This window comes from Panthera onca, chromosome A2 (genome assembly GCF_046562875.1).
Source record: "Panthera onca isolate mPanOnc1 chromosome A2, mPanOnc1 haplotype 2, whole genome shotgun sequence".
NCBI classification, from domain to species: Eukaryota; Metazoa; Chordata; class Mammalia; order Carnivora; family Felidae; genus Panthera; species Panthera onca.
In genome coordinates this window covers 61,611,853-61,636,303 of record NC_138340.1, presented here as the reverse complement: position 1 = coordinate 61,636,303, position 24,451 = coordinate 61,611,853, and the positions used below count along the sequence as shown (strand labels likewise).

General features: G+C 57.2%; 2 protein-coding genes and 1 long non-coding RNA gene across 6 annotated transcripts in view; 2 read left to right on the top strand and 1 right to left on the bottom strand.

The window, feature by feature from the left end:
* The first annotated feature begins 1,663 nt into the window (after positions 1–1,663).
* Positions 1,664–17,694, top strand: NPC1L1 (NPC1 like intracellular cholesterol transporter 1). 2 transcript variants are annotated; one of them, XM_060632020.3, is made up of 19 exons: positions 1,667–2,006; positions 2,831–4,359; positions 6,238–6,338; positions 6,819–6,991; positions 7,189–7,317; positions 7,601–7,783; positions 8,233–8,347; positions 8,454–8,581; positions 8,883–9,020; positions 9,143–9,232; positions 13,008–13,198; positions 13,313–13,437; positions 13,931–14,057; positions 14,143–14,198; positions 14,942–15,092; positions 15,206–15,437; positions 15,524–15,637; positions 15,718–15,880; positions 16,127–17,694. In XM_060632020.3, the coding sequence occupies exons 1-19, from the start codon at positions 1,953–1,955 to the stop codon at positions 16,321–16,323; spliced, it is 3,996 nt and encodes a 1,331-aa protein (XP_060488003.1). In that variant the 5' UTR covers positions 1,667–1,952; the 3' UTR covers positions 16,324–17,694. The 2 variants fall into 2 exon arrangements, with proteins under 2 accessions (XP_060488004.1, XP_060488003.1); XM_060632021.3 differs by lacking the exon at positions 9,143–9,232 and having other exon boundaries at positions 1,664–2,006.
* Positions 17,695–18,651: 957 nt separating this feature from the next.
* On the bottom strand, positions 18,652–20,827 carry LOC144615664 (uncharacterized). The gene is made up of 2 exons (XR_013554069.1): positions 20,688–20,827; positions 18,652–18,855 (listed from the first exon to the last, which is right to left on the bottom strand). It is a non-coding gene; the product is annotated as an uncharacterized LOC144615664 (long non-coding RNA).
* Positions 20,828–21,154: 327 nt separating this feature from the next.
* NUDCD3 (NudC domain containing 3) overlaps positions 21,155–24,451 on the top strand; it is a 62,136-nt gene continuing 58,839 nt past the window's right edge. For all 3 annotated transcript variants that reach the window (XR_013554068.2, XM_078442640.2, XM_078442639.2), the window contains exon 1: positions 21,155–21,434. Coding sequence is in view for 2 of the 3 variants with exons in the window: in XM_078442640.2 (XP_078298766.1) it covers positions 21,243–21,434 (192 nt within the window). In the remaining variant the exon portion in view is untranslated. The remainder of the gene's footprint in view (positions 21,435–24,451) is intronic.

The window sequence follows — 24,451 nt, the reverse complement described above, 5'->3', positions numbered from 1 at the left end:
TCATCTGAGCCCTAAACCGCATACCATGAAGCAAGAGTGGTAATCACTCGACGTGTTCTAGATTAGTGCACGGGAAGAGCTCCTGGGCCGTGCACTTAGCACGCACCTGCTACGCTGGCGCACTAGCCTCATCTCTAGGGTCTCGGTTTACATCAATGTGGAGTCGAGGAAAATAGAGTTGGGCATGAAGACATTAACCCAAAACTAATGGGATGCCTGGCCTCCGGCTCCTGGAGACTGGATCTGTCACTCTGTAGGACACAAGCCAGAGGGAATGCGCTGATCAGAGGGAAGGATGCATGGGGGATGTGTGCTCAAAGAAGAAAGAGTGGCAGTCAAGAGCGAACATACACGCTCACAACTCAGATCTGGGTGGCAGTGTGACCTCAGAGATGCCGAGGTGGGATTGTGGAGAGCAAGTTCATCTGCTCAGAGCCCAGGTCTGCTTTCACCCTGGGTGTGTTTCAGGGAAGACCTCAGACCACGCTTCTGGGCTCCGCCTCTTTGGGCCTCCCCCCTCCCTGCCCCCTGCCTCTGTGGGCCTCCCCCCCCCACCCCACTGCCTCTGCGAGCCTCCTTCACTTCTGCATGGCTCTTCCGTCTCTGGGGGCCTCCATCTGCCAGCCTCTGCTGGGACACAACTAGGACTAAGGGGGCAGTGGCTCCACACACCAGAGAAGCCTGGGGCTAAAGCTGCCACAGGTCCCCAACCGGCCACTGGAGGAGATGCGGTATGTGCCCCACAGTCTCCAGGAGTCCCTGGCAAGCCCCGGGGTGCCCATGTGGCTTCCTGCCCTTTCCCCGTCCCTGCTGGTGCCATGTGGGGTCACCTCTCAGTAAACTATTTGCAGGGAAATCCCTGTCTCGGGTGGGCTTCTTGGGGAGGGTGCGCAGGAGCAGGGACAGAGACCCCAAGTGGGGCTGGGGTCTCAGCATCTGGCAGCAGGTGTACAGGGGGCTGGGCCCACAGGGAACTGGATGGCGGCCGGCAGCCATCACAGCCCCGGGCTGGGCTGGATTCTTCCCTGACCTGTGGCTGACTCAGGGCCTGGGGAGGGGCCTGAGCCCCCTCAGCTTGTCTGGCTTGTCGGCTTGCGTGGCTCCTCTGAGTCAGGCCAGGGTCCATGAAATACGTTTCTTCCTGCTGTGCGGAGGCGGGCGGGCGACAGGAGTCGCTCCCCACAGGCTCCCTTATCAGCTCAGCCTTGGCATGGGGGCCAAGGTCTGGCCCATCTGGTGATAGGGAGAGCCCGGGGGAGGGAGAGAAGGTGTCTGCTGCACACCTGGGGCTCCCGCTGACACTCTGCCCCTGTAGGGACAGTAGAGAGGGGGACGAGATGGGAGAGCCGGGCAGGTGGAGGAGGACTGTGGCTGTCACATCTGGGACCTCTAGGACTGTCAGACCCCTCGGGAGATGGTCTGCCCCCTCCACCCAGAGGAGGGGCTTTGTCACTGGTCACTCCACCCATAACAGTCCCCTCTGTTATCAGGCTGTTAATATTAATTAACTGTTGCTAAGCTTGACAGTGCAAAGGTGTGTCCCAGCCGGAGCTGGCTGGCTCCCAGGAGGGGGCTGAGAGAGAGGGGCTCTGGGCTGGGCTGGGTGAGGGGGGGCAGGCTGTGGCGAGCAGGGGTTCTGGGGGCCAGTCCTTGCTTTGGGAAGCGGATGAAGGGAGACCCCAGCGCCTCCCCGGGAGGCTCGTGGAGAGGGTGGGACTCAGGTGGGAGGGCAGAAGAAGGTGGATCATTAACCAGCTGGGAGCTGTGGGGCTCAGCCCCATTGGTCCCCGACCAGTCAGGTCAGGCCCTCCCCAATGGGGACGCTGCCTTGCTGAGCACCCCCAGGTTAAGTGTATGTGCTGCCTGGACCGGCACTGTGTATCCCCAGGAGCCAGCCCTCAGCTGTCCCCGTGGCCTGGCCCCTCTCCCCTAGACGCCTTCCCAGAGCCAGGATGGCAGAGGCCGGACTGAGGGGCTGGCTGCTATGGGCCCTGCTCCTGCACTCGGTGAGTCCCGGTGCCAGTGGTCACCCCTCCACTGCTGCCCGCAGGACTGTCGGGCAGGGGGCTGCTTGGCCACAGTGAGGAGGGCCTGACTCTGAGGGGCTGGTCTGTGGATAGATGAGGGACCCCAGGCGCCCCACAAGAGGAGTGTGGGCGGGGGTCCTGGGTGGCCCATAGCTCAGGGTCATGGGGTGAGGTGGACACGAGTGCTGGGGATGGGGGCTGCCTGTGTGCCTCCCATCCTTGGTGCCCGCGGATGTCCTGGCCTCAGGTAGCCAGTGGAGGGACGAAGGAGGGTCCCATCGTGGGATGCCTTTGGAGTGGGCTGGGGGTGCATGGGAATTACCCAATGAGGGTTGAACGCTAGGTGGGGAGGAGTTTCTGGGCTCTGGCACGTCTGGGGGGGGGGGCGGCTGAAGGCTGTCAGCCCCAAGCAGGTGAGGGAAGGTCTGCACAGAATCTCCCAGAGGGGCCCTGGGCCCCCAGACGCAGCCTGCAGCCCCCCAACCTGTCGTGGCTGCCGTTTCTCAGCAGGACTAGGTGGCAGCCTCCAAGGGTGTCCCCGCCCCGCTCCGCCGTTCTCCCCACCTGTTTCCTCACCCTCCGGCGTGACCTTGCTAAATGCAGGTCTGCCGGCCACCTCCCTCTCCTCAGTAACCCCATCACTTGGGACACAGGCCTGGCTTGTCCGGTCATCATGCCCCAAAAACTGCGGGAGTGCCCGTCCCTCCCCAGGTCCCCGGGCTGTGCACCCCATGCCCGCCCCTGCCCCGAGGCCATCCTCTGCGAGTGGCACTGGGCCCCATGGTGATGGCGTCCTGCCGCAGGCCCGGGCCGAGCTGTACACACCCATCCACCGGTCTGGCTACTGCGCCTTCTACGACGAGTGTGGCAAGAACCCAGAGCTGTCTGGAGGCCTGGCTCCCCTGGCCAACGTGTCCTGCCTGTCCAACACACCCGCCCGCCTCCTGGCCGGCGAGCACCTGGCCCTCCTGCGGCGCATCTGTCCCCGCCTGTATGCTGGCCCCGACACCACCTACGCTTGCTGCTCCGCCAAGCAGCTGGTGTCCCTGGAGGCGAGCCTGGCGGTCACCAAGGCGCTCCTCGCACGCTGCCCCGCCTGCACCGACAACTTCGTGAGCCTGCACTGCCACAACACCTGCAGCCCCAACCAGAGCCTGTTCGTCAACGTGACGCGCGTGGCCCGGTGCGGGGATGGCCGGCCGCCAGCTGTAGTGGCCTACGAGGCCTTCTACCAGAGCAGCTTCGCCAGGCGGACCTACGACTCATGCAGCCGGGTGCGTGTCCCTGCGGCGGCCACGCTGGCTGTGGGCACCATGTGTGGCGTTTATGGCTCCGCCCTCTGCAACGCTCAGCGCTGGCTCAACTTCCAGGGGGACACAGGAAACGGCCTGGCCCCCCTGGACATCACCTTCTACCTCTTGGAGCCTGGTCAGACGCCGGGGAGTGGGGTGCAGCTTCTGAACGGGGAGGTGGCGCCATGCAATGAGTCCCAGGCAGACGGCGCAGCCGCCTGCTCCTGCCAAGACTGCGCCGCCTCGTGCCCCGCCATCGCCCGGCCCCAGGCCCTGGACGCCACCTTCTACATGGGCCGGATGGCAGGTGGGCTGGCCCTCGTCATCGCCCTCTGCTCGGCCTTTGCTGTACTTACCGCCTTCCTGGTGGGGCCCCGCCTGGCCTCCCGCTGGGGCAAGGGCAAGATGCGGGACCCCACAGTGGGCACCAGCCTCTCCGACAAACTGAGCCTGTCCACGCATAGCCTCCTCAGCCGGTGCTTCCAGGGCTGGGGCACGTGGGTGGCCTCGTGGCCGCTGAGCGTCCTGCTGGTGTCCATCGCCGTGGTGGTGGCCTTTTCAGGAGGCCTGGCCTTCATGGAGCTGACCACGGACCCCGTGGAGCTGTGGTCGGCCCCCAGCAGCCAGGCCCGGAGAGAGAAGGAGTTTCATGACCAGCATTTCGGCCCCTTCTTGCGGACCAACCAGGTGATCCTGACGGCACCCACACGGCCTGGCTCCAGCTACAACTCCCTGCTGCTGGGGCCCAAGAACTTCAGTGGGGTTCTGGCCCCCGACGTCCTGCTGGAGGTGCTGGAGCTGCAGGAGACACTGCGACACCTGCAGGTGTGGTCGCCCGAGGAGCAGCGCAATGTGTCGCTGCAGGACGTGTGCTTCGCGCCCCTCAACCCGCACAACACCAGCCTCTCCGACTGTTGCGTGAACAGCCTCTTGCAGTATTTCCAGAATAATCGCACGCGCCTGCTGCTCACGGCCAACCAGACGCTGACCGGGCAGACCTCTCAAGTGGACTGGAGGGACCACTTTCTCTACTGCGCTAAGTGAGTCCTCGCTGTCTGGCCCTGGAGAGGGAGGGGGACTGCCAGGTACAGCGGGGCTTGGCCCGGCCCCTGGGGTCCTGTGTGGCCCCGCGTCTCTGTCTCAGGGGCTGCAACACACCCTTCCTCTCCACACTCCTCCCTGCCACCCCCGCCGTGGCTCCCACTGGCTGGCGTGGGTTGGCGCGTGGCCGTCATGGCCTCCCTGGTTCTGACCCCGCTCAGACAGAGCAGTTGCCTCCTTGCTTTTCTTTCTTTGAGTGTGATGGAGCGATGTGATTTGTGTGCATCCATGCAGGCCCCCAGCACCGCAGGGTCACCCAGCAGGGGCTGGGTGCCCCTGTGCAGGGTGCAGCCACACACCGTGGTAATCTTGGGGTCTGGTCCCCAGCTGCCTCCACTCTGCTGTGCTGCAAATGAGACAGCAGTGAGACTGCTGGGCCTTGGGATTGAGAGTGAAGGCTCACCTGGGAGGGCAACGGGTGAGCGGGCAGTGGCCGAGGCTCCCTGAGATTATAGTGCGCAGAGGTCCACAATGCCTGGTCTGGGCCTGCTGACACTGTCACAAGAGACCAAATACCCCTGTTTGCTCTGGCCCAGGTAGAGGCTATGTCTACTGACATCCACCACATGATGAGACTACAGTAACAAGCCCCATTACATGTCAACATGAATAGCATACAAAATAACTGTATTTTCCAAACAAGAAGAGTCAGTGATAAGAGTGACATTGTTTTACATCTTTACAGATCTCTTTGTTGTCTTATTTAATGGGGGATAGCTGGCTTCTGGCTTCTGCGTGTGGCCTGCTGGCTGGGGCCGTAGTGAGAATCTCTGATGTCACGCCCATGTGGCCGGACGAGGGGGGAGCATCGTGAGAGCCTCCCCACGTACTTGGTTGTTTTCTTTGATATACACCCAAACTCAGTATGTGGTTTTTCCTAAATGTTAGTTACGATGTGGACTCTGAAGGCACATCAGCGGACTGTCTCTATCCCTTATACCCGATGGCAAATGAAGGGGAAAAGGCGGAAAGCATCTTATGTTATTATGAGATTGGTTTTGACCTTGCAGACCCTCGAAAGGGTGTCTAAGACTCCCGGGCCCTGACACCGCACTGAGAACCACTGGATTAGGTGAGGGACCCAGGGTTCCACCCTTCGGGCCGCTTCCCAGAGTCAGTGTCTTGGTCCTGGCTGGCCCTCAGAACTGGCGAGTCAGGGAAGGAGCTCTGTCCCCAGGTCCAGTCCTTGTGTTGGCATTATTTTGATTTTGGATGTTCACAACATCTCTGGGGTGGTCTGATTATCTCCATTCCAGAGACAGGAAAACTGAGGGCCAGGGGTGTGGTGAGCTGCTCAAGGTCACATAGCAACCGGCATGCCCAGGATAGCTGGTGACCCACGTGCTCACTCACAAAGACCACTTTGTCTGGGTACCCGACACGCACTTGCAGGAAGGCTCAGTAGAGACATGTCCAAGGGGTCTGGGCTAGTAATTTGTGCACAGAAAGGAAGATCTGGTCTCAGGGCCTGGGGGTTCCAGGCTGGCCAGGGGACAGGCTGAGCACTGCAAGGCTGTCTTGTAGGAGTGGAACTTATGCCAGATTCCCAGGGCTAAGTCCTGGTGACCCCCGGCAGTCCACATGTGTGACGCTCATGGACTTGCCTTGTCTGGGATGCGGTCTCGAGCCTGCAGAGTCAGCAGGTGTGAAGGGAGAGCTCACACAGCCCTGATCACAGAGCTCTGCTCCACTCTGGGTCAGGCTGAGGGAAATTTTTTGGGGAAAAGTGGTTCTGACCATGGGTCAGGGGACAGTGCTGGAAGTCTGGGGCTGGCAATGGGCATGGGGCCAGGAAAGGTCCTTCCTTCTCCCCCCAGTGCCCCTCTCACCTTCAAGGATGGCACAGCCCTAGCCCTGAGCTGCATGGCTGACTACGGGGGCCCTGTCTTCCCTTTTCTTGCTGTGGGGGGCTACAGAGGTAAGCCGGGTGGCTCTGGGGAAGGCCAGCAAGGAGGCAATATGGGGCAGGGACGGTGGGTGGGAGGGTGGGAATACTGATGGGCTCTCACTGCCTGGGGTGGCCAGGCTTGTGGGGGGCTGGCTGGGGCCAAAGAACTGCTACCTTTTTCATCTTCTCCCAGCCTGCTCAGGCCCTCTGGTTCTGTGCCTGAGTTCACAGGCTTGCCCTTGGCTAAAAGAGGGAAGTGGGGTGGAGGGGTAAAACAATGACTTGGATATGGACGGTTGGGGAGGGAAGAAGCGGTGCTGCTAGAGGTGGGGGGGGGGGGCAGGGGTGAGGCTGGAGGGGGAAGGGGAGCAGGGGTGAGGCTGGAGTGGGGGAATGGAGCTGGAGTGAGCAGAGGTGAGGCCAGAGGGAGGGAGGTGAGCAGGGGTGAGGCTGGAGTGGGGAGGGGAGCAGGGGTGAGGAAGGAGGGTGGCTGAACATTTCTTATCCCAGGGAAAGACTACTCTGAGGCAGAGGCCCTGATCATGACCTTCTCCCTTAACAACTACGCCTCTGGGGACCCCCGGCTGGCACAGGCAAAGCTCTGGGAGGGGGCCTTCTTGGAGGAGATGAGAGCTTTCCAGCAGCGGACAGCCGGCAGGTTCCAGGTCACATTCATGGCGGAGGTAGGCTTCAGGCTCCCTGCCTCTGGAGGGGCGGGCGACCCAGGTGGCTTTGATGGGTCACCGTGTCCCCCTCCTGGACCCCCCCCACCCCGGGCGACCCTGGGCCTGCAGCTGCCCACGAAGAAGACAGGACCCAGCGGCCTGGCTGGGCTCACGGAGCCCTCAGGTCAGCGGGGCTGGGGGGTGTGCATCCACAGCGCTCCCTGGAGGACGAGATCAATCGCACCACGGCCCAGGACCTGCCGGTCTTTGGGGTCAGCTACATTGTCATCTTCCTGTACATCTCCCTGGCCCTGGGCAGCTACTCCAGCTGGCGCCGGGTGGCGGTAAGGATCTGGAGGGGCCCAGTAGGGTGGGCTGGCCTGTTGGGGCATCCAGAACCTTCCACAGAGCAACCTGTAGACACCCCCGCAGTGGCTCCCCAAGGAGTGATACTTCTGCTCAAAAGGCCTCGTGATCGATTCCCATCCTCCTGGGGCAGGACCTGTGCTGGGGGATGCAGGAACGCAGAGACCCCCAGCACGCCTGCCCCAGGCCCACCACCCTTCTCCAGCTCGGGGTGGGGGGCACCTGGGGCAGCTGAGGAGACTGAACCCCGCTCCATTGCAGGTGGATGCCAAGGCCACGCTGGGCCTGGGCGGGGTGGCCGTGGTGCTGGGAGCGGTCACGGCGGCCATGGGCTTCTTCTCGTACCTGGGCGTCCCCTCCTCCCTGGTGATCCTGCAGGTGGTGCCTTTTCTGGTGCTGGCCGTGGGTGCTGACAACATCTTTATCCTAGTGCTCGAGTACCAGGTGAGAGGGCGGGGCTCTCCTCTTCTCGCAGACCCAGCCTTGTACGGGTTTGGGCCTCTGGCGCACTCCTCTTCTGCACCAGCATTCGTGTCAACAGTCTGTGCAAAACGGAGCATCCCGTATCTTGCACACACGTGCGTTCCTACCGCGTGTGCCTCCTTGCCCTGTGCTGAATGTCATGCGGCACTACTCAGCCTCCTCTGTAGCAGTCCACGGACATGCAATCCCCGTGGATTTGGCCTCTCCCACTGGTGCACTTTTAGGGACCCAGGGATGTATTGGAAGGAGTGTGCCGTGCATGGCCTGGAACACGCCAAGCACGTCTCCCGGCCAGACCCTGAGAAGCAGGGTGTTCGCAGGGTCTGCTCCTCACTGGTGGGGGGGGCCTTCCTGCCAGGGCTGTGCCCTCCCTGCTGGCCCTGGACGCTGTCCCTGGTGTCCCCACACAGAGGCTGCCGCGGAGGCCTGGAGAGCGGCGAGAGGACCACATCGGCCGCGCACTGGGCAGGGTGGCCCCCAGCATGCTGCTCTGCAGCCTGTCTGAGGCCATCTGCTTCTTTCTCGGTGAGGCTGGGCAGCCACTCCCCACCGGGGTGGTGCGTGTGGATGGCCCCTTCCCTCCACTGCGGCAGCAGATGCCGCGCCCTGAGATTTACCCCTGCACCCCCAGGGGCCCTGACCCCCATGCCAGCGGTGAGGACCTTCGCCCTGACCTCCGGCTTGGCTGTCATCCTGGACTTTCTGCTGCAGGTGTCGGCCTTCGTGGCCCTGCTGTCCCTGGACAGTAGGCGGCAGGAGGTAGGTCTGGGGCAGGACCCGGGACCCGCCCGGCAGAGCCGGCTCACAGAGCGGGGCTGGGTGCAGGGATGGCATGTGGGGCTGTGTGGGCCATGCAGTCCCTAGGACCCCACGGAGAAGCAAGTTTGGTTTGATAACTTAGGGGAATAGGATCAAATCTGCAAGGTACAAAGGGCCAAGAAAAGCTAGAAATGAGATGTTGAGAGGGACAGTGCAAAGTGTGGTGGTGTTTCATCACCATGGAAAGTAAATGTTGAGAACACAGCACGCTGGCATGTCCCCCCACCCTGCGCCCCTGCAGGCCTCCAGGATGGATGTGTGCTGCTGTGCTGGCGCTCGGGAGCTGCCCCCCCCGGGCCAAAGTGAGGGGCTCCTGCTGCGATTTTTCCGTAAGGTCTACGTCCCACTCCTGCTGCACCGGGTCACACGTGTGGTTGTGGTGAGTGGAGCGGGAGGGTCTGCCTGCCCGCAGGGACCTTGAGCTCGCCCGTGTGTGGGGCAGTTGGGACGCCATCGGCCCAGCTCCAGAGTGCCCCCCCTGCCCCCCTGCCCCCCCCACAGCTGCTGCTGTTCACGGGCCTGTTTGGAGCCGGGCTGTACCTCATGTGCCAGGCCAGTGTGGGGCTGGATCAGGAGCTGGCCCTTCCCAAGGTGAGCTGTGCCCTGTGACCTCCGCTTGGTGGCCCAGGGTTCAGGGGGGTCAGGGCACACCCCTGGGGGCCAGGTGTGGGCGGGGGGACCTGGTAGGCAGTGTGGGACTGTTCACAACGGGGACCCGGGAGAGCAGCTGAGCCGGTGTGTGGATGCACAGGGGCGGCGCCAGCCCCAAGGCTCCTGGGGGGCAGAAGCAGGCCACGGGGGGCTGGCCGTGTGGGGCGAGCGTCCAGGCAGAGTGACTGACGGCTCACCTCATGCCTGCCCTGTGCTGGCACACCACCTCCTCGGGCCCGGGAGACACAGAAGGTCAGGGGCTCTGTGGAGGGTAAGACCTCCATGGCTGGAGGGGCCAGATGGCCTCGCGAGTGGAAGAGAGGCATGCGAAGGATCTGAGGAAGACGGCAACGAGGGTGACCACACCGGCTCCCCCTGCCCTACCCACCTTGGTACCCACCGTGTCCTCTCTGTCTCTGTGGACCGGACCCCTCTCAGGACCCCCCCCCTTCAGTGCGTGTCCTTCTGTGTCTGGCTCCTTCCACTCGGCGTCAGGTTCTCCAGTGTCAGAGCATCCTTTCCTGTCAAGGCTGACGATGCTCACACATTTATGCGCGCGTGCGCGCGCGCACACACACACACACACACACACACACACACACACACACACTCTGCATTGTCTTTACCCCTTGTCTCTGCACAAGGCTTCCTTCCTGTCTCAGCGTTTGTAATGAGGCTGCTGCAGACGCAGGTGCACAGAGATCTCTCTCCAAACCTGCATTCCATTCTTCCGGGTGTGTTCCCAGAGGGGGAACTGCTGGGCCACGTGATAACGCTAACTGTAATTTATTTTTAACTTTATTTATTTATTTTGAGAGAGAGAGAAAGAGCACGAGCAGGGGAGGGGCACAGAGAGAGGGAGACAGAATCTGAAGCAGGCTTCAGGCTCTGAGCTGTCAGCACAGCCTGATGAAGGGCTCGAACCCACCAACTGTGAGATCATGACCCAAGCTGAAGTCGGACACTTAACCGACTGAGCCACCCAGGCACCCCCACCCCCCTTTTTGATAGTACCATCCTGCCCGGTGTGAAGGGGCATCTCACTGACGTTTTGATTTGCATTTCCCAGATAATCAGTGATGCTGAGCATCTTTCCATATGTTTATTGGCTATTTGTGTGTCTTCTTTGGAGAAGTGTGTGTTTAAGTCTTTTGTTCATTTTTTATCAGATTGGTTGTTTTTGTTTGTTTGTCTCTTTGCTCAGTTTTGGGAATTCTCTAGATATCCTGAGTATTTTTAATCAGATACATGATTGGCAAATGTCTTTTCCACTTCTGTTGGTTGCCTTTCTACTCTATCAGAAATGTCTTTTGATGAACAGAAGTTTTCAATTCTCACAGCACCTGGCTGTCCCAGTCGGAGTGTGCAACTCTTGATCTCAGGGTTGTGAGTTCAGGCCCTGCGCTGGAGTAGCGATTACTTAAAAATAAAACCTTTTAAAAAACTTTTAAAAGTTTTCATCAATTCCAATTTGCCTATTTTTCCATTTGTTACCCAGGCTTCTGGGGTCATTCAAGAAATAATCACCAAACCCAGTATCTGGAAGGTTTCCCCTGTGCTTTCCTCTCCAGGAGTTACAAATTCAGCCCTTAAGTGTTGGGTCCATTGGAGTTAATTTTTGTGCATAGTTATGTATATTTTTGAAGGTCCGACTTCATTCTTTTGTGTGTAGATGTCCCGTGTCCCCAGCAGCAAGCGTTGAAGAGACTCCCCTTCCCCACAGAATGGTTTTGTCACCCTTGTCAGAGTCTATGTTGCCATACACGCAAGGGTTTACATCTGGGCTGTCTTCTGTCCCATCGGTCTGTGTGTCTGTCTTTATGCTAGCACCTCACTGCTTAGATTACTGTGCTTTTGTGGTCAGTTTTGAGATCAGGAAATGTGAGTCCTCCAACTTTTATTCTTTTTAAAGATTATTTTGGCTCTTTGGAGTCCCTTATGAATTTTAAGATGAATTTTTCTATTTCTGTAAGAAACGTCATTGGGATCTTGATAGCATCACACTGAAGCTGGAGGCTCCTTGGTGGCCTGGATAATATTCATCCTCCCAGCTGGTGGGCACAGGCATCTCCCCATTTATTTGTGTCTTAATTTCTTTCTGAGATGTGGCATGGCTGTCAGCATGCGGGTCTTTCACACCCTCGGTAAAGTTAATCCCTAAGTATTTTATTCGCTTTATGCTCTTATAACTGCACTTCCCTTGGCTTCCTTTTTGGGTTATTCATTGTTCGTGTATAGAAATGAAATTGATTCTTGCGTATTGATCTCGTAACTTGCCACTTTGCTGAATTTCTTTACCAGTTTTAAGGGGTTTTTTGGTGGAATGTTAGTTTTATATACATACCATCATGTCATCTATGAACAGAATTTTTCCTGTATTTCTCCTTCTCTCCAGCTCTGGAATTTGTTCCTGGTCTCCGTTTTATGTCTTCTATTTGGTGGTCTTTCCACTTTGTTCATACTTTCTTTTCTTGACTTTGTCCGTATCTTATTTTGGCTGTGTAAGCATTCCCAAGACAGATGTTTTAAAGTTTCTGTCTGATTCTGTCTGTTCTTTCTCAAGATAATCTGTTGATTAGTTTTTGTTCCTAGGTATGGGCCACACTTTGATTCTTTGTGTGTCTTGCGATTTTTGTTGTTGTTGAAAAACACACAGTTGAGTTGTATCATATGGTAACTCTGAAGATCAGATTCTCCTCCCTTCTCTAAGGTTTGCTTTTTTTTCCCCCCAAATGTGACGTTGCTGTGTCTGTGTCCAGGAGATTAGCCTGTGGTATAAAATTAAAGTCTGATGAGCCTGTGCCTTTCCCTGGTAATGTGCGGTGACTTCGGTATTTGCGTTTGAATGTCCTATTCCTTAAATGGCTGGCTCCCCAAAGGAGAAAAAGGGGAAACATGAAGCGCAAAATAAGCCAGTCACTTGCCATTTAAATATCCTGGCATTCGGGCCAGCTGGAGGCGGGGGAGGCCACGGTACAGCCTGACTCTGCACCACCAAGATCAGAAGCTCAGTGACCGGCAATCAGAATGCAAATCTGCCATGTATAGAGTGTGGGGTCCTTATGTCCCACGCTGGACCCTGCAAGCGGTATACAAACTGCCCCTGAGACACCTGCATGTGCTGGGAGCTGAAGGTGTTGACATGAAGCACAGTTCACCATCCAGGCCTTTCCCTGGAAGCTGCGAGCCCTCAACTGCCCCCAGGGCTGCAGACCCCATCAGACAGGTTGTGCAGTTGTGTCTAGGTTGGGGGCGGGGGTGGACTCCTGGCATCTTGTACTCCGTCTTCTCTTCCAGCGCTCAGAGGTTTTGGGAGAAAGGAACAGGCCATGCAGATGCCTGGCACACCGCCTGTCTCCATGTGCACACGCCTGTGGGCTGTGCTGGAAGGGAGATAATAGGAAGGGATCATGTTACACGTGCATGCATGTTTGTATGCCTGTCAGAGTGTATTCATGTGGGGCGGAGTATGTCGCTCTGTGTGTGTACTGGTGATTAGGATACAATGCGCACACGCACCTCTGTGAGCACGTCTCTATGAGCAGGTGTGCCCATGTGTGTACCTCCTGCACACACTTTTGTGAGTGTGTACGGACCTCTGTGAGCATGAGCTGGATCGTGCCCCTGGGTGTGCGGCAGACCTCCGTGAGCACCAGCTGGAGTGCACCCCTGGGGTGAATCTGGCCCCAGCCTCACTGGCCGTCCTCTGTTCCAGGACTCCTACCTGCTCGACTATTTCCTCTTTCTGAACCGCTACTTTGAGGTCGGGGCTCCAGTCTACTTCGTCACCACTGGAGGCTACAACTTCTCCAGCGAGGCGGGAATGAATGCCATTTGCTCGAGCGCAGGATGCGACAGCTTCTCCTTAACCCAGAAGATACAGTTCGCCACTGAGTTCCCCGATGAGTGAGTGGCCAGCTGCCCCCTCCTGACTCTCCGAGGAAGCCCAGTACCTTGGGGCCAGCAGAAGAACTGCCCACCTGGTCCTCCCACCCCAGCCTCCTCTCCATGTGCCCTCAGGTCTTACCTGGCCATCCCTGCCTCTTCCTGGGTGGATGACTTCATTGACTGGCTGACCCCGTCCTCCTGCTGCCGCCTATATGCCTTTGGTGCCAACAAAGACAAATTCTGCCCCTCGACTGTTAGTGAGTGCAGGGCCTCTGGGGGCTCATGGCCTACCTAACACAGCTTGGGGAAACTGAGGCAAGAGAGGAGCGGACTGGCGAGGCCCTCTTGCAGGGTTGATCGGGGTGGGGGTGTGGGCTCAGAGCACACGTGTGGGTGACCACGCCCCACTGTGCAGGCGCCCCCGAGTGGTGATCTCTGGGCACACCAATGCTTGAGGGTGGTGGGTGGTGGAGGGCCAGGTTAGCATGTGGCTCTGGTCCCAGAGCAGCTGCGCTTGTAGGGGAAGTGGGGAGGCCCAAGGGGGTTGTTTCTTTGCCCTGCACATCTCTTCCTCACCTGCCTACAGCTGCCAGCAGTTTCCACAGCCCTGTCCTACAGAGACAAGGGCAGACCCCCCCAGACCACACGTGTCACGTGGCTGTTGGGTGGTGGAAGTATGTGGGGACCTTGGTGGGAATGGAGCCAGAGGGGGGGTGATGCCTCTGCTCAGAGCCCCCGCTCTCTTTGCAGACTCCCTGGCCTGCTTGAAGAGCTGTGTGAACTTCACTCTGGGCCCCGTCCGGCCATCAGTGGACCAGTTCCACAAATACCTTCCCTGGTTCCTGGAGGACCCACCCAACATCAAGTGTCCCAAAGGGTAAGCCTTGGGGTGGGTGCTGGCAGGGGACGTTCCCCAGTGTGGCCGTGGCCTTGATGAAGCCTTCGCTCTGACTTTCTGGCAGTGGACTGGCAGCGTATAGCACCTCCGTGGATTTGGGACCTGGTAACCAAGTTTTAGGTAAGCGTGACCTCACCTGGCAGGGAAGACCAGAGTCAGCTGCTCCCAGGGCAGTGGCAGGGGCGGGGAGGGGGGGTCCCTGCAAGCCCCGGGGAAGAGCCTCTCAGCCTCCAGTCTTCTCTCCTCCCTCCTCCATGGGGGCTTTGGGCCTGCCCTGGCCCTGTCCTCAGAGGTCATGTTACCTGGCTCCACGTTCTCAGACTTCACCCTGTGTGCCCTGCTTTTTTCTCCCCCATGCCCTGCCCCAAATCCTCAGTCGGTGAGACATTCACGGACTCTCACCAGTTGGTGCCGCACCAAGCCACCCACACCCCTTCCTCACATGCACAAATCACGCCCAGAGGCGGTCACCTGGTTAAGCGAATGGCTATTGCACCTGCCCAGGGGTCACCCACAGCACAGCCCTGTCAGGTGAACCACTTGCAGGGTTCTGTCTCCCTTTCTGGATCTTCTCTCTAGGAAGACGCACATCGAAAAAGTAATTGAATTAATCTGAAACATCCGATGCATGTTTTGAAACCCTGGACAACAGCATCTGGGTTTATCCTGGTGTCTTTAGGCTGTGTCCGTGGCAGTCAGGCCGGGTGGGCCTCCCACAAGGGTGCAACCCCCAAAGGCAGGGCCCCTCGCTCACAAGTTAAGAATTCCATCCTGGTGGCTGCCCAGCCCCATCCCCCAAGTGTCCCTGGGGTTTGAGGGCGCCTGCAGTGACCTTGACCTTCCTTGGCCCTGTGGGGGTGCAGCCTCGAGGTTCATGGCCTACCACAAGCCGCTGCGGAACTCACAGGATTACACGGAGGCCCTGCGGGCGGCACGCGCACTGGCGGCCAACATCACCGCCCACCTGCGGCAGGTGCCAGGCACCGACCCAGCCTTCGAGGTCTTCCCCTACACGTGAGGCCTGTGGCAGGGGTGGGAGGGTCCCTGGGGAGCTTGGAGCCTGAGCCGGAGGCGGGAAGTGGCGCGCCCCCGGCGGCAGTGACAGCGCTCCGCTGCCCCGCCCACAGGATCACCAACGTGTTCTACGAGCAGTACCTGACGGTGGTCCCCGAGGGCCTCTTCATGCTCGCCATGTGCCTGCTGCCCACGTTCGCCGTCTGCTGCCTGCTGCTGGGCATGGACCTGCGCTCCGGCCTCCTCAACCTGTTCTCCATCGTCATGATCCTCGTGGACACCGTGGGCTTCATGGCCCTGTGGGGCATCAGCTACAACGCCGTGTCCCTCATCAACCTGGTCACGGTAATGCGCCACGCCGGACACTCTGCTTCCTTCCAGAGACCCCACGCTCCGGCCCTCGCACGCCTAACGCCCCTCTCTGCCCCCAGGCGGTGGGCATCTCTGTGGAGTTTGTGTCCCACATCACCCGCGCCTTTGCCATCAGCACCCGGCTCACCCGGCTGGAGAGGGCCAAGGAGGCCACGATCTTCATGGGCAGCGCGGTGAGTGGGCCAGCCACCCCCCTGCAGTTCCCGTCCCCCCCCACCCTGTGCTCCCATCTCACGGGGCCTGTGACCCCCAGGTGTTCGCGGGCGTGGCCATGACCAACCTGCCGGGCATCCTCGTCCTGGGCCTGGCCAAGGCGCAGCTCATCCAGATCTTCTTCTTCCGCCTCAACCTCCTCATCACCCTGCTGGGCCTGTTGCATGGCCTGGTCTTCCTGCCAGTCGTCCTCAGCTTCGTGGGTGAGTGCCCAGAGGCCTTCCCGCACCTGCTGGCCTGCAGCACAGCAGGGCCCCTCCCCCACCCACTCCCAGCAGTCCCAACCCAGGGGCCCTCCCCCACCCACTCCCAGCAGTCCCAACCCAGGGGGCCCTCCCCCACCCACTCCCAGCAGTCCCAACCCAGGGGGCCCTCCCCCACCCCCGCACCATCTCCTGCCCAGCACATGGCCTCCCTGATCTTGGGCCTCTGGGGCTGTTCCTCTGCAGGGCCTGACGTTAATGTGGCTCTAGTGCTGGAGCAGAAGATGGAGGAGGCCGCCAGGGCCAGGGTGGCCTCCTGCCTGACCCACCAGGCCCCAACATCCACAGCCAGCAGCACCTACATCAACCATGGCTTTGAACATCCTGCCAAGAGCATGGGTGGTGCTGTCGGTTCTCTGTCCCGCGGTGGGCAGGAGTTCTGAGGAGGCTGGAGCTCCTATCCTGGCTCACCAGCCCTGACTCCTGGGGCTGTGCAGCTTCCCTAATGGGGGTCCCTTCACCCGTCCTCCCACTCAGGGCCTAGGAGAGGCAGTGGCCATGGGAGTGCCCGAGGTGGGTGGTTGGTCTCTGGCCACCAGGTGGGACCCAGGAGGACAAGATTAGGATGAAGGAGGCATGTGGCAGCGTGGGTGTGGTCTGTTCCTGTCTCTTGAAGTTGACGTATGTCTTCCCGGAGCAGGTTTTTACACTCTAATTCCGTGTCTATATGTGAACAGAGATAGAGTATCATTCCATGTTTAAACGTCTTCTGTAAATGACTTGACACATCCCTTCACGAGCTTCCCCCATGCCCCGTGCATTTTGCATTTATTCACGTTGGTCCCTGTGGGCCAGTCACTGCGACTGCTCTGGATTATTCCATTGCATGAATGAGCACGATTGCTTTATTTTTAAAGGTTTCATTTTTAATCCCTCCACCCACTGTGGGGCTCGAACTCACAACCCTGAGATCAAGAGTCAGGTGCTCCACCGACTGAGCTGGCCTGGCCCCACGAACACCATGATTCTGTCCGTTCCCTGCTGGTGGGCAGATTGGTCCCAGTTGTTTTCCAGTACAGCGCCAATCACTTCTGTGGAATCTCCAAATCCCCAAATCTCTGAAAACTGCGTTTGCTTTTTTTCTCTTGTACATTTGGGACAATCTCATTGGACCAGATGAGAGGTGTTTATTTACACCTTTACGACTGGGGTCCTTACATCCTTTGTCTCCTTGATGTGAGCGGTCAGATATTTTGGCACATTTGTGACTTTGTGTGCTGTGTGCGGCCCCGGGCCCTGATGGGGGGTAATATCTAAGGCAGCGTAAGCATCAAATTACCTTCCTAAAAACCTTCTAAATTCTGAAATTCATCACACCAAGGGAATCTCAGGTGCAGAAGATGAAACTCTGTGAGGCTGAGCAGGCATTGATGTGTCTGTGGGTGTGGGAGAGCTGCCTGGAGGCAGTGTCGCTGAGGGACTGCAGGGGACCCACAGCTGCCTCTGGAAAGCGCTGCCCTATTCACACCCCACCCGCCGGCCTCAGTGAGGGGCCTCCCTCCCCGTACCAACAACACTGTATGTCCACTTGCTCTTTGGGGGAAAGGGTAGCATTGTGGGTGATCATCATTTTTAAATACATTTTTCAAAAGAAACCTTTTTACAATTTTAGAATAGTTTTAGATTTACAGGAAAATTACAAAGATAGTACAGAAAGTTCCTGCATACCTCACGTCCAGTTCCCTATCAATATATTAGTATGGTACATTTGTCAATATACAATTAATAAACCAGTATTGATAATTACTACTAAAGTCTATACTTTTATTTAGATTTCCTTAGTTTTTATCTAGTGTTCCTTTTTCTGTTCCAGGATCCTGTCCAGGAGAGCATGTGACATTTAGTTGTTACGTCTCCTTAGGCTCTTGGCTGTGACAGTTTGTTAGACTTGTTTTTGATGACCTTGACGGTTTTGAGGAGGACTGGTCGGGCATTTTGTAGAATGTCTGTCCCTCTAACGGGATTTGTCTGGTGTTTTTCTCCCGATTAGACCAAGGTTATGGGTTTTTGGCAGGGAGACCTCAGAGGTGCAGCACCCTTCTCGGCACACGTAAGGGGTGCACACTGTCCCCATGACTTCCCACTATTGGCATTGAGTCTCCTCATCTGGCCAAGGTCATGTCTGCCTGGCATCTCTTCCACAGTTATCCTTTGCCCCTGTCCACACTGTCCGTGCTGTGCATCTTGGAGGGAAGTCACTCTGCACAGCCTACACTTAGGGAGTGGGGAGTTACGTCCCACCTTCTGGAGGGTGGAGTATTTACATAAATTTGGAACTCTTCTTAACAGAAAGATTGTCTATTCTCCTGCATCTACTTATTTATTTAGTATGACATATACAGTATGGACTCGTGGATATTCATTTTTGTGCTTTGCGTTCTAATATGGCACTACTTTATTTTCTTGCTCAGATCGCTCCAGCTTGGGCTATCGGGAGTTTTTTTTTTTTTTAAGTTTTATTTATTTATTTGAGAGAGACAGAGACAGCGTGAGCAGGGAAGGGGCACGCAGAGAGGGAGAGAGGATCCCAAGCAGGCTCTGTGCTGCCAGTGCAGATCCTGATGCGGCGCTCGAACCCACAAAACTGTGAGATCATGACCTGAGCCAAAACCAAGAATTGGACGCTTTACCAACTGAGCCCCCCAGGCGCCCCCCCCCCCCCAGGGGGCTCCTGTTGGCTCCTGTCCCTTGTCACACCTCCAGCATGGAGGGTTTTCCCATTTTGAGCACTTACCTTGCTTTCTGGCACTACGAGTTGGTCCAGGCTCAGCTTGTATATTTTCTGCCCCGGTCCTAGAATCAGTCATTTCTCCAAGGAGCCCTGGCCCTTCTACTGGAGATGGGATTAGAACCTAGGATCTGGTGTTCCATGTGTGTTTTGCTGCTGGGGCATTGTTGCTGTTGGGCTCTCTCAGCTGAGACAACAAGGAAATATACGTGTGTGTGAACCCACACATATATGTACACATTTCTTAAAAAAAGTTTTTTTAAATGTTTTTGAGAGAGAGAGCGAGTGAGTGTATGAGCGGGGCAGGAGCAGAGACAGAGGGAGACACAGAATCCGAAGCAGGCTCCAGGCTCTGAGCTGTCAGCACAGAGCCCGACGCTCGGCTCTAACCCACGAATGGTAAGATCATGCATGACCTGAGCCAAAGTCGGACACTTAAGCGACTGAGCCCCCCAGGCGCCCCTATATGTACACATTTCTAGAAATATTCCTATACGTAGCCATCTATAGCTGTGTTAAGCTAAATTGGAGTTCCTGCTGATGCCTTCAGGGGGAATTCATCACCTCAGGAATACTTCTAGACTTCTCCCTTGCTTCTCTGTAACCTCTCCTGCCAACAGCAAGAAGCCTGGCTTTACCCCCAACTCGATCTGCCTAATTGTTGCCTTCCACTGTATATGCTTAGTGTTTTCAGAGATGACAGCCCACACTGCCATGGCAAACAGCTGTAGAGCGAAGCGGCCCTTTTTCATTCCTTTTGCCCTTTGTCTTAGACTCCATTCATTTCCAAAGTCACTTAGGTCAGAGTGTTTTCCTACCATCCTCCTCACTGCTTCTTACATTTGTAACACAGTTCGATTGTTTTGTCACGTTCTGCATTCCAGTCTGGTGTTACAAAACCATGCATATAAAAGATCCATTCAAAGTGCAGGACATACCATGGGTATGGATATTGTTTCAGATTATGTATTACCACTGTTGAGAAACTACCACCTGTTCAATTTTGGTTTAAAAAAAATTACAATCTGTGTGAGACTGGGTTTCTTCGTATTTTTCAATCAAAACAACATATTGCAATTCAGTGAATGCAAAAGATGTGAGAATCTTGGTGTCTTCAATTAAGCCAGACATTAAAGAGATTTGCAGAAATGTAAAACTATGCTACGCTTCTTGCTATACTTCATTGCTTTGAAGAACATTATTTCCTCACAAAAATGTTAACATGTGGGGGTGCCCGGGTGGCTTAGCCCGTTAAAAGTCCAACTCATTTGATTTTAGCTCAGGTCATGATCTCGTGGTCATGTGATCAAGCCCCCAGTTGGGCTCTGCGCTGAGCATGGAGCCTGCTTAAGATTATCTCTCTCCCTCTCTCCCTTTCCCTCCCCTGCTTGAGCTCTCTCTCTCTCTCTCTCTCAAAAATAAACATTAGGAAAATGATAACACACTATGGTAACTATAAGCACAACCCACATCAAAGGTCTTTGGAGTCTTCAATAAATGTTTAATTTTTTAAGTTTATTTTGAGAGGGGGGGAATCCCAAAAGTTTAAAAGTTTATTTTGAGAGAGAGTCCTCGCTGTCAGTGTGGGCTCTCACAAACCGTGAGACCACGACCTGAGCTGAAATCCAGTGGTATGCTTAACCGACTGAGCCACCCAGATTCCCCTGGAGTGTAAATGACTCAAAGAGGTTTCAGGACCATTGCCCTAGGGTGATTTATCTGGTTCTGGTTCTGACTTTATTTACAATTAATTGGAGCCCGTTGACTCTGAAGATAGGTGTTCATTTGTAGACCTTAGTCCAGTTGTCATGGAAATCATTTGTATCCAGTAGAAAAGGTAACCTACGGTTTTATTTTGCGGGATACCGGCCAGCTTTGTACCCATCCTAACGATCTTACTCGGTTTCCTCGAAGTGTTTATGAATACCTGCTTCCTGCCAATACTCTTGGGACCGGCTTTACCACATTACTGGTTACTTGGTTAACTCGATAGTCCTCCGGCGTATGTTCATCGGGTACCTGAACGAGGATTATAGTGACAGACACTGAGGACACGATGCACGCCGCGCGTGTTCACAGATTCTGCCACACTCGCGTCCACACGTCGCGCTCGCTCGGCCTGCACGTCACTGGGAGCCTGACACACCGCCAGCCCCATCCAGGCCGACCCGCCAGCCTCCCCGCAGGCAAGGGGCGGTGCCCCGCCCACCTCGTGACGACACAGGGGATCACGTGACGCTGCCCGAACAGAACCTCTTCCGCCCGCTTGCAACATGGCTGCCGGGCGCTCTCGGTCCTGCCGTCCCGGGCCTTCCCGCGCCTAGCGGCCACTTAGGGACCCAAGACCGCCCCTTGGTGGGGCCGCCTGGGAGAGTCGGCCGGGAGGCGGGGCGGGGCCCTCGGCGGGGACGCTCCGCTGCCGCCCGACCCGGCCCGGCCGCGGGGGGCTGGAGCGAGCGCGGACCGGAAGTCGCGCCGAGCGGCGGAGCCGTTAGCGCAGCGTGCCGGAAGTGGCCGTGGGCCGGCGTCCGGGCCGCGCCCGCAGTGAGCAGAGTCCCTCCGGCCGGCGACGCCATGGAGCCCGGAGCGGCCGAGCTGTACGACCAGGCCCTGCTGGGCATCCTGCAGCACGTGGGCAACGTCCAGGACTTCCTGCGAGTGCTCTTCGGCTTCCTCTACCGCAAGACCGACTTCTACCGCCTGCTGCGCCATCCGTCCGACCGAATGGGCTTCCCGCCCGGGGCGGCGCAGGCCCTGGTCCTGCAGGTAACGCGCGGCGGGCGGCTCGGACCCGGGGCCGGGTGGGGGTGGGGGCGGCGGAGCCCGGCCTCAGTTTCCCCACCGGCGCCCCCCCCCCCTCCCCCCGGACCAGCCTCCCGCGGCCGCGCCTGCGAGTAAGCCGAGGCGCCGTTCGGGTGTCGAGTTACCGTCCCGCGGGAGCGAGCCTGGCTCGGCGTTCGGGGCGCTTGGAGGTGCCAGGACGGCCCGGCAGGGAGGGGGGCCGAGCGGGACGCCCCGGGGACACCTGTGCGCCCCACAGGCACGACGCGTGGAGGCGGGAGGGGGGCCGCGGAGTCGGCGGTTCGAGGCCGTGTTCGCCGTCCTCCTCTCACGTGGGGGCGAACTCGCTGAGCGCTGGACGGGCGTCGAAGTCGACCGGGTGCCCAGGAGCGTCCCCGTAGTAAGCAGGTGCTACACCGCAGTTGCCGCAGGCATTGGAGGCGCACAGTCCGAGTGCACGGCTCCGAGTCTCCTGTGACGTCTTCCTTCCTGTCGGGGAGACAGAGCACAGACAGGGACAGAACTGTGTGAGGCCGGTTGTGTGACAAAGCCCATTGCCAGGAAGGGGTCAGAGACGTGGTGTGGAAATCAGGAAAAAGGTCTTGTAGGGGAGGTGGGGTTTTTGATGGGATTGGAAGCAGGTCTTCAGCCAAGCGTTGAGCCTGGGTAGATGGAAATGCTGGTAATACCTCCCTGCGCTTTACAGATTGTGTACAGCCTGAGCGAGTGGTCAGGCCGTTACTTTCTCGGTGGAGTGTCCAGTGGTCAGGCTGTGACTTTCTTGGTGCTTCTGTGGAGAAGCGAAAGCTTAGGGTGTTTGAGTGACTACTGAAGATGAATCGGCGGTGTTGGTACTCTGGGTCGGAACTGAGGCTGTTTCTCGTGCCTTCGGTGGCTGAGTGCCATCTGGGTGATCAGAGGACCGTCAGAGATGGTTTCTGGCAGACTCCTAAGGGTAGCTTATCACTTTCATGCAAACCCCAGGGAAACAGGGTTGAATTTTATGTGAGATGAGGGTGCCACTGGAACTTATCGTAGAGCTGGAACGCGGAACTTCATCTTTATGGGTCCAGATCTTAACATAGAGCGTGAAGACTGTTGTTTGGGGTGACAGTAGCTTGCAGAAAAGATGTGGAGGAGAAAGGAACACTTACTGAGCAGCGGGTATGTACTGGTTAGCGTGCTGGGTGTTAACCTTGTTTAGTCCCAATATCCTGAAAGGTGGGTCTTTGCCCTTGTCTCACACACGAATTGGCAGAGGGAATTCATTTTTCTAGTAACAGGTATGAAGTATGTCCGTACCTGGTGAGCAGTGTAAGGAAGAGGAGGTGGGGAGGGAGGAGTCACAGATGACCCGTGGTTTCAAACTTGGAATAATCATGCACTAATTGAACTGTCCCCTGAGTTTAGGGGGAAAAGCTTAGTTTCAGACAAGTTAGGATTGAGATTGCAGACAGGAGTCCCTGCTGGCAGGCTCTGGAACCACGGAATGGAGGAACCAGAGTGGTTTGAGGGGAAGAGAAGAGCCGAAGGTGGAGGGCAGCATTTTGAGGGGTGTCTCCAGTGAAGGGATGGGAGAAGCAGGAGGCTGCCGAGCAGCAGTAAGGGAGGGGAGGAAGTGGGCAGGGCAGTACCCAGGGGACACTTCCTAGTGATGGTTAAGAGGAGCGGTGTTTCTGCAGTTTGTTCCCAGCAGTCAGCAATGCCTGAGGGACTCTGAAGAAGCAGATGTTTCCAGGGCATTTTGTTGGGTGGGTGGGGGTGAATCCTGGGGGGACTGTTCTGGCCACAGAGGCATTTGGCAGGAGACTCGTGAGTTCAGTGTTGGATGGGAGTTCTGTTGTGGGTGGGACATTAAGATGCTGAGTCCCACTGAGTAACTTGCTGTGGCACGGTGTTCCTTCCTGGTGTTGTGTCCTCCTGACCCCCCATCCCTGCTCGTTTGCCTCTTAGGGGTTTTCTTCCCTGTACCTGACTTGATGGCAAGAGACCCCTTCCTGTGGCCACCCACCTGAGGTGGGTGGTTGGAGTCTGTCCTGAACATAGGCAAGCAGGGCTTGGATGGGAGTGCTGGGGTGCTCCATTCTGGAACTTGAAAGTGTCCTGATATATTGAGGTTGGACTGTTGGTGTGATGCACGATTCTTTCTCCTAATTCTAAGGGTTTGGCCAGCCTGGGTGCAGAGCTTGAGGGATGACCTTCAGCAGGAAAGATGCATGTGCAAGTTGTATTCCTTGCTGTGATATTTTAGTGTATTTTTTTGTTTGTTTGTTTATTTACTTAGCATGCGTGTGAGAGGGAGAGAGGGAGAGAATCCCAAGCCGACTCTGCGCTGTCAGCACAGAGCCCTATGTGGGGCTCCATCCCACGAACCCTGAGGTCATGACCTGAGCCAAGATCAAGAGTCGGACACTCAACTGACTGAGCCACCCAGACGTCCCTTTTATGTGTTTTAAGAACAAAATAGTTTACAGTGACACTTCATTCATTTGATACTTTTTGCTTTTCTTGGGTCCAGTTTGAGAAGCCTGCTTAGTAGAAGGTCTCTTGCCCCAGAATCAGGAGAGCCTCCCCACTTGTCCTCACCGGACCTGCTGGGAGGGTCGTCTCCTCTCTGTCAGTAGAGAAGTGGATTGGAGGTCACAGACCTCTCCTCCAGCTCCACGGTGCTGTGGTCATACAGCAGGCGCCTGGGTCCGTAACAACCGGAGCCAAGGACAGGGGAGGCGGGTGGCAGGTTAGAGGAGGTAGGGGGCTGAGTCAGCAGAGGTGGTGGATGCAGCGAGGAGTACCAGACCCAGGGGCCGGGGAGGTCCTGGGGGGTGAGGAGACAGAGTCCTTGCTGTTCCTTTTGTGAAGTTAGGATGAGGGTCTCGGGTGTCCGGGGCTGTATGGCTGTGAGGGTGAAGTCAGGTGTTGCAAGCACGGGTGTGAAATGTTGTCGGGCTCAGGTTCTCTGAAGGAGTAGAAATGGGTCTGGAATCGTTGCCTTGTTTCAGCCT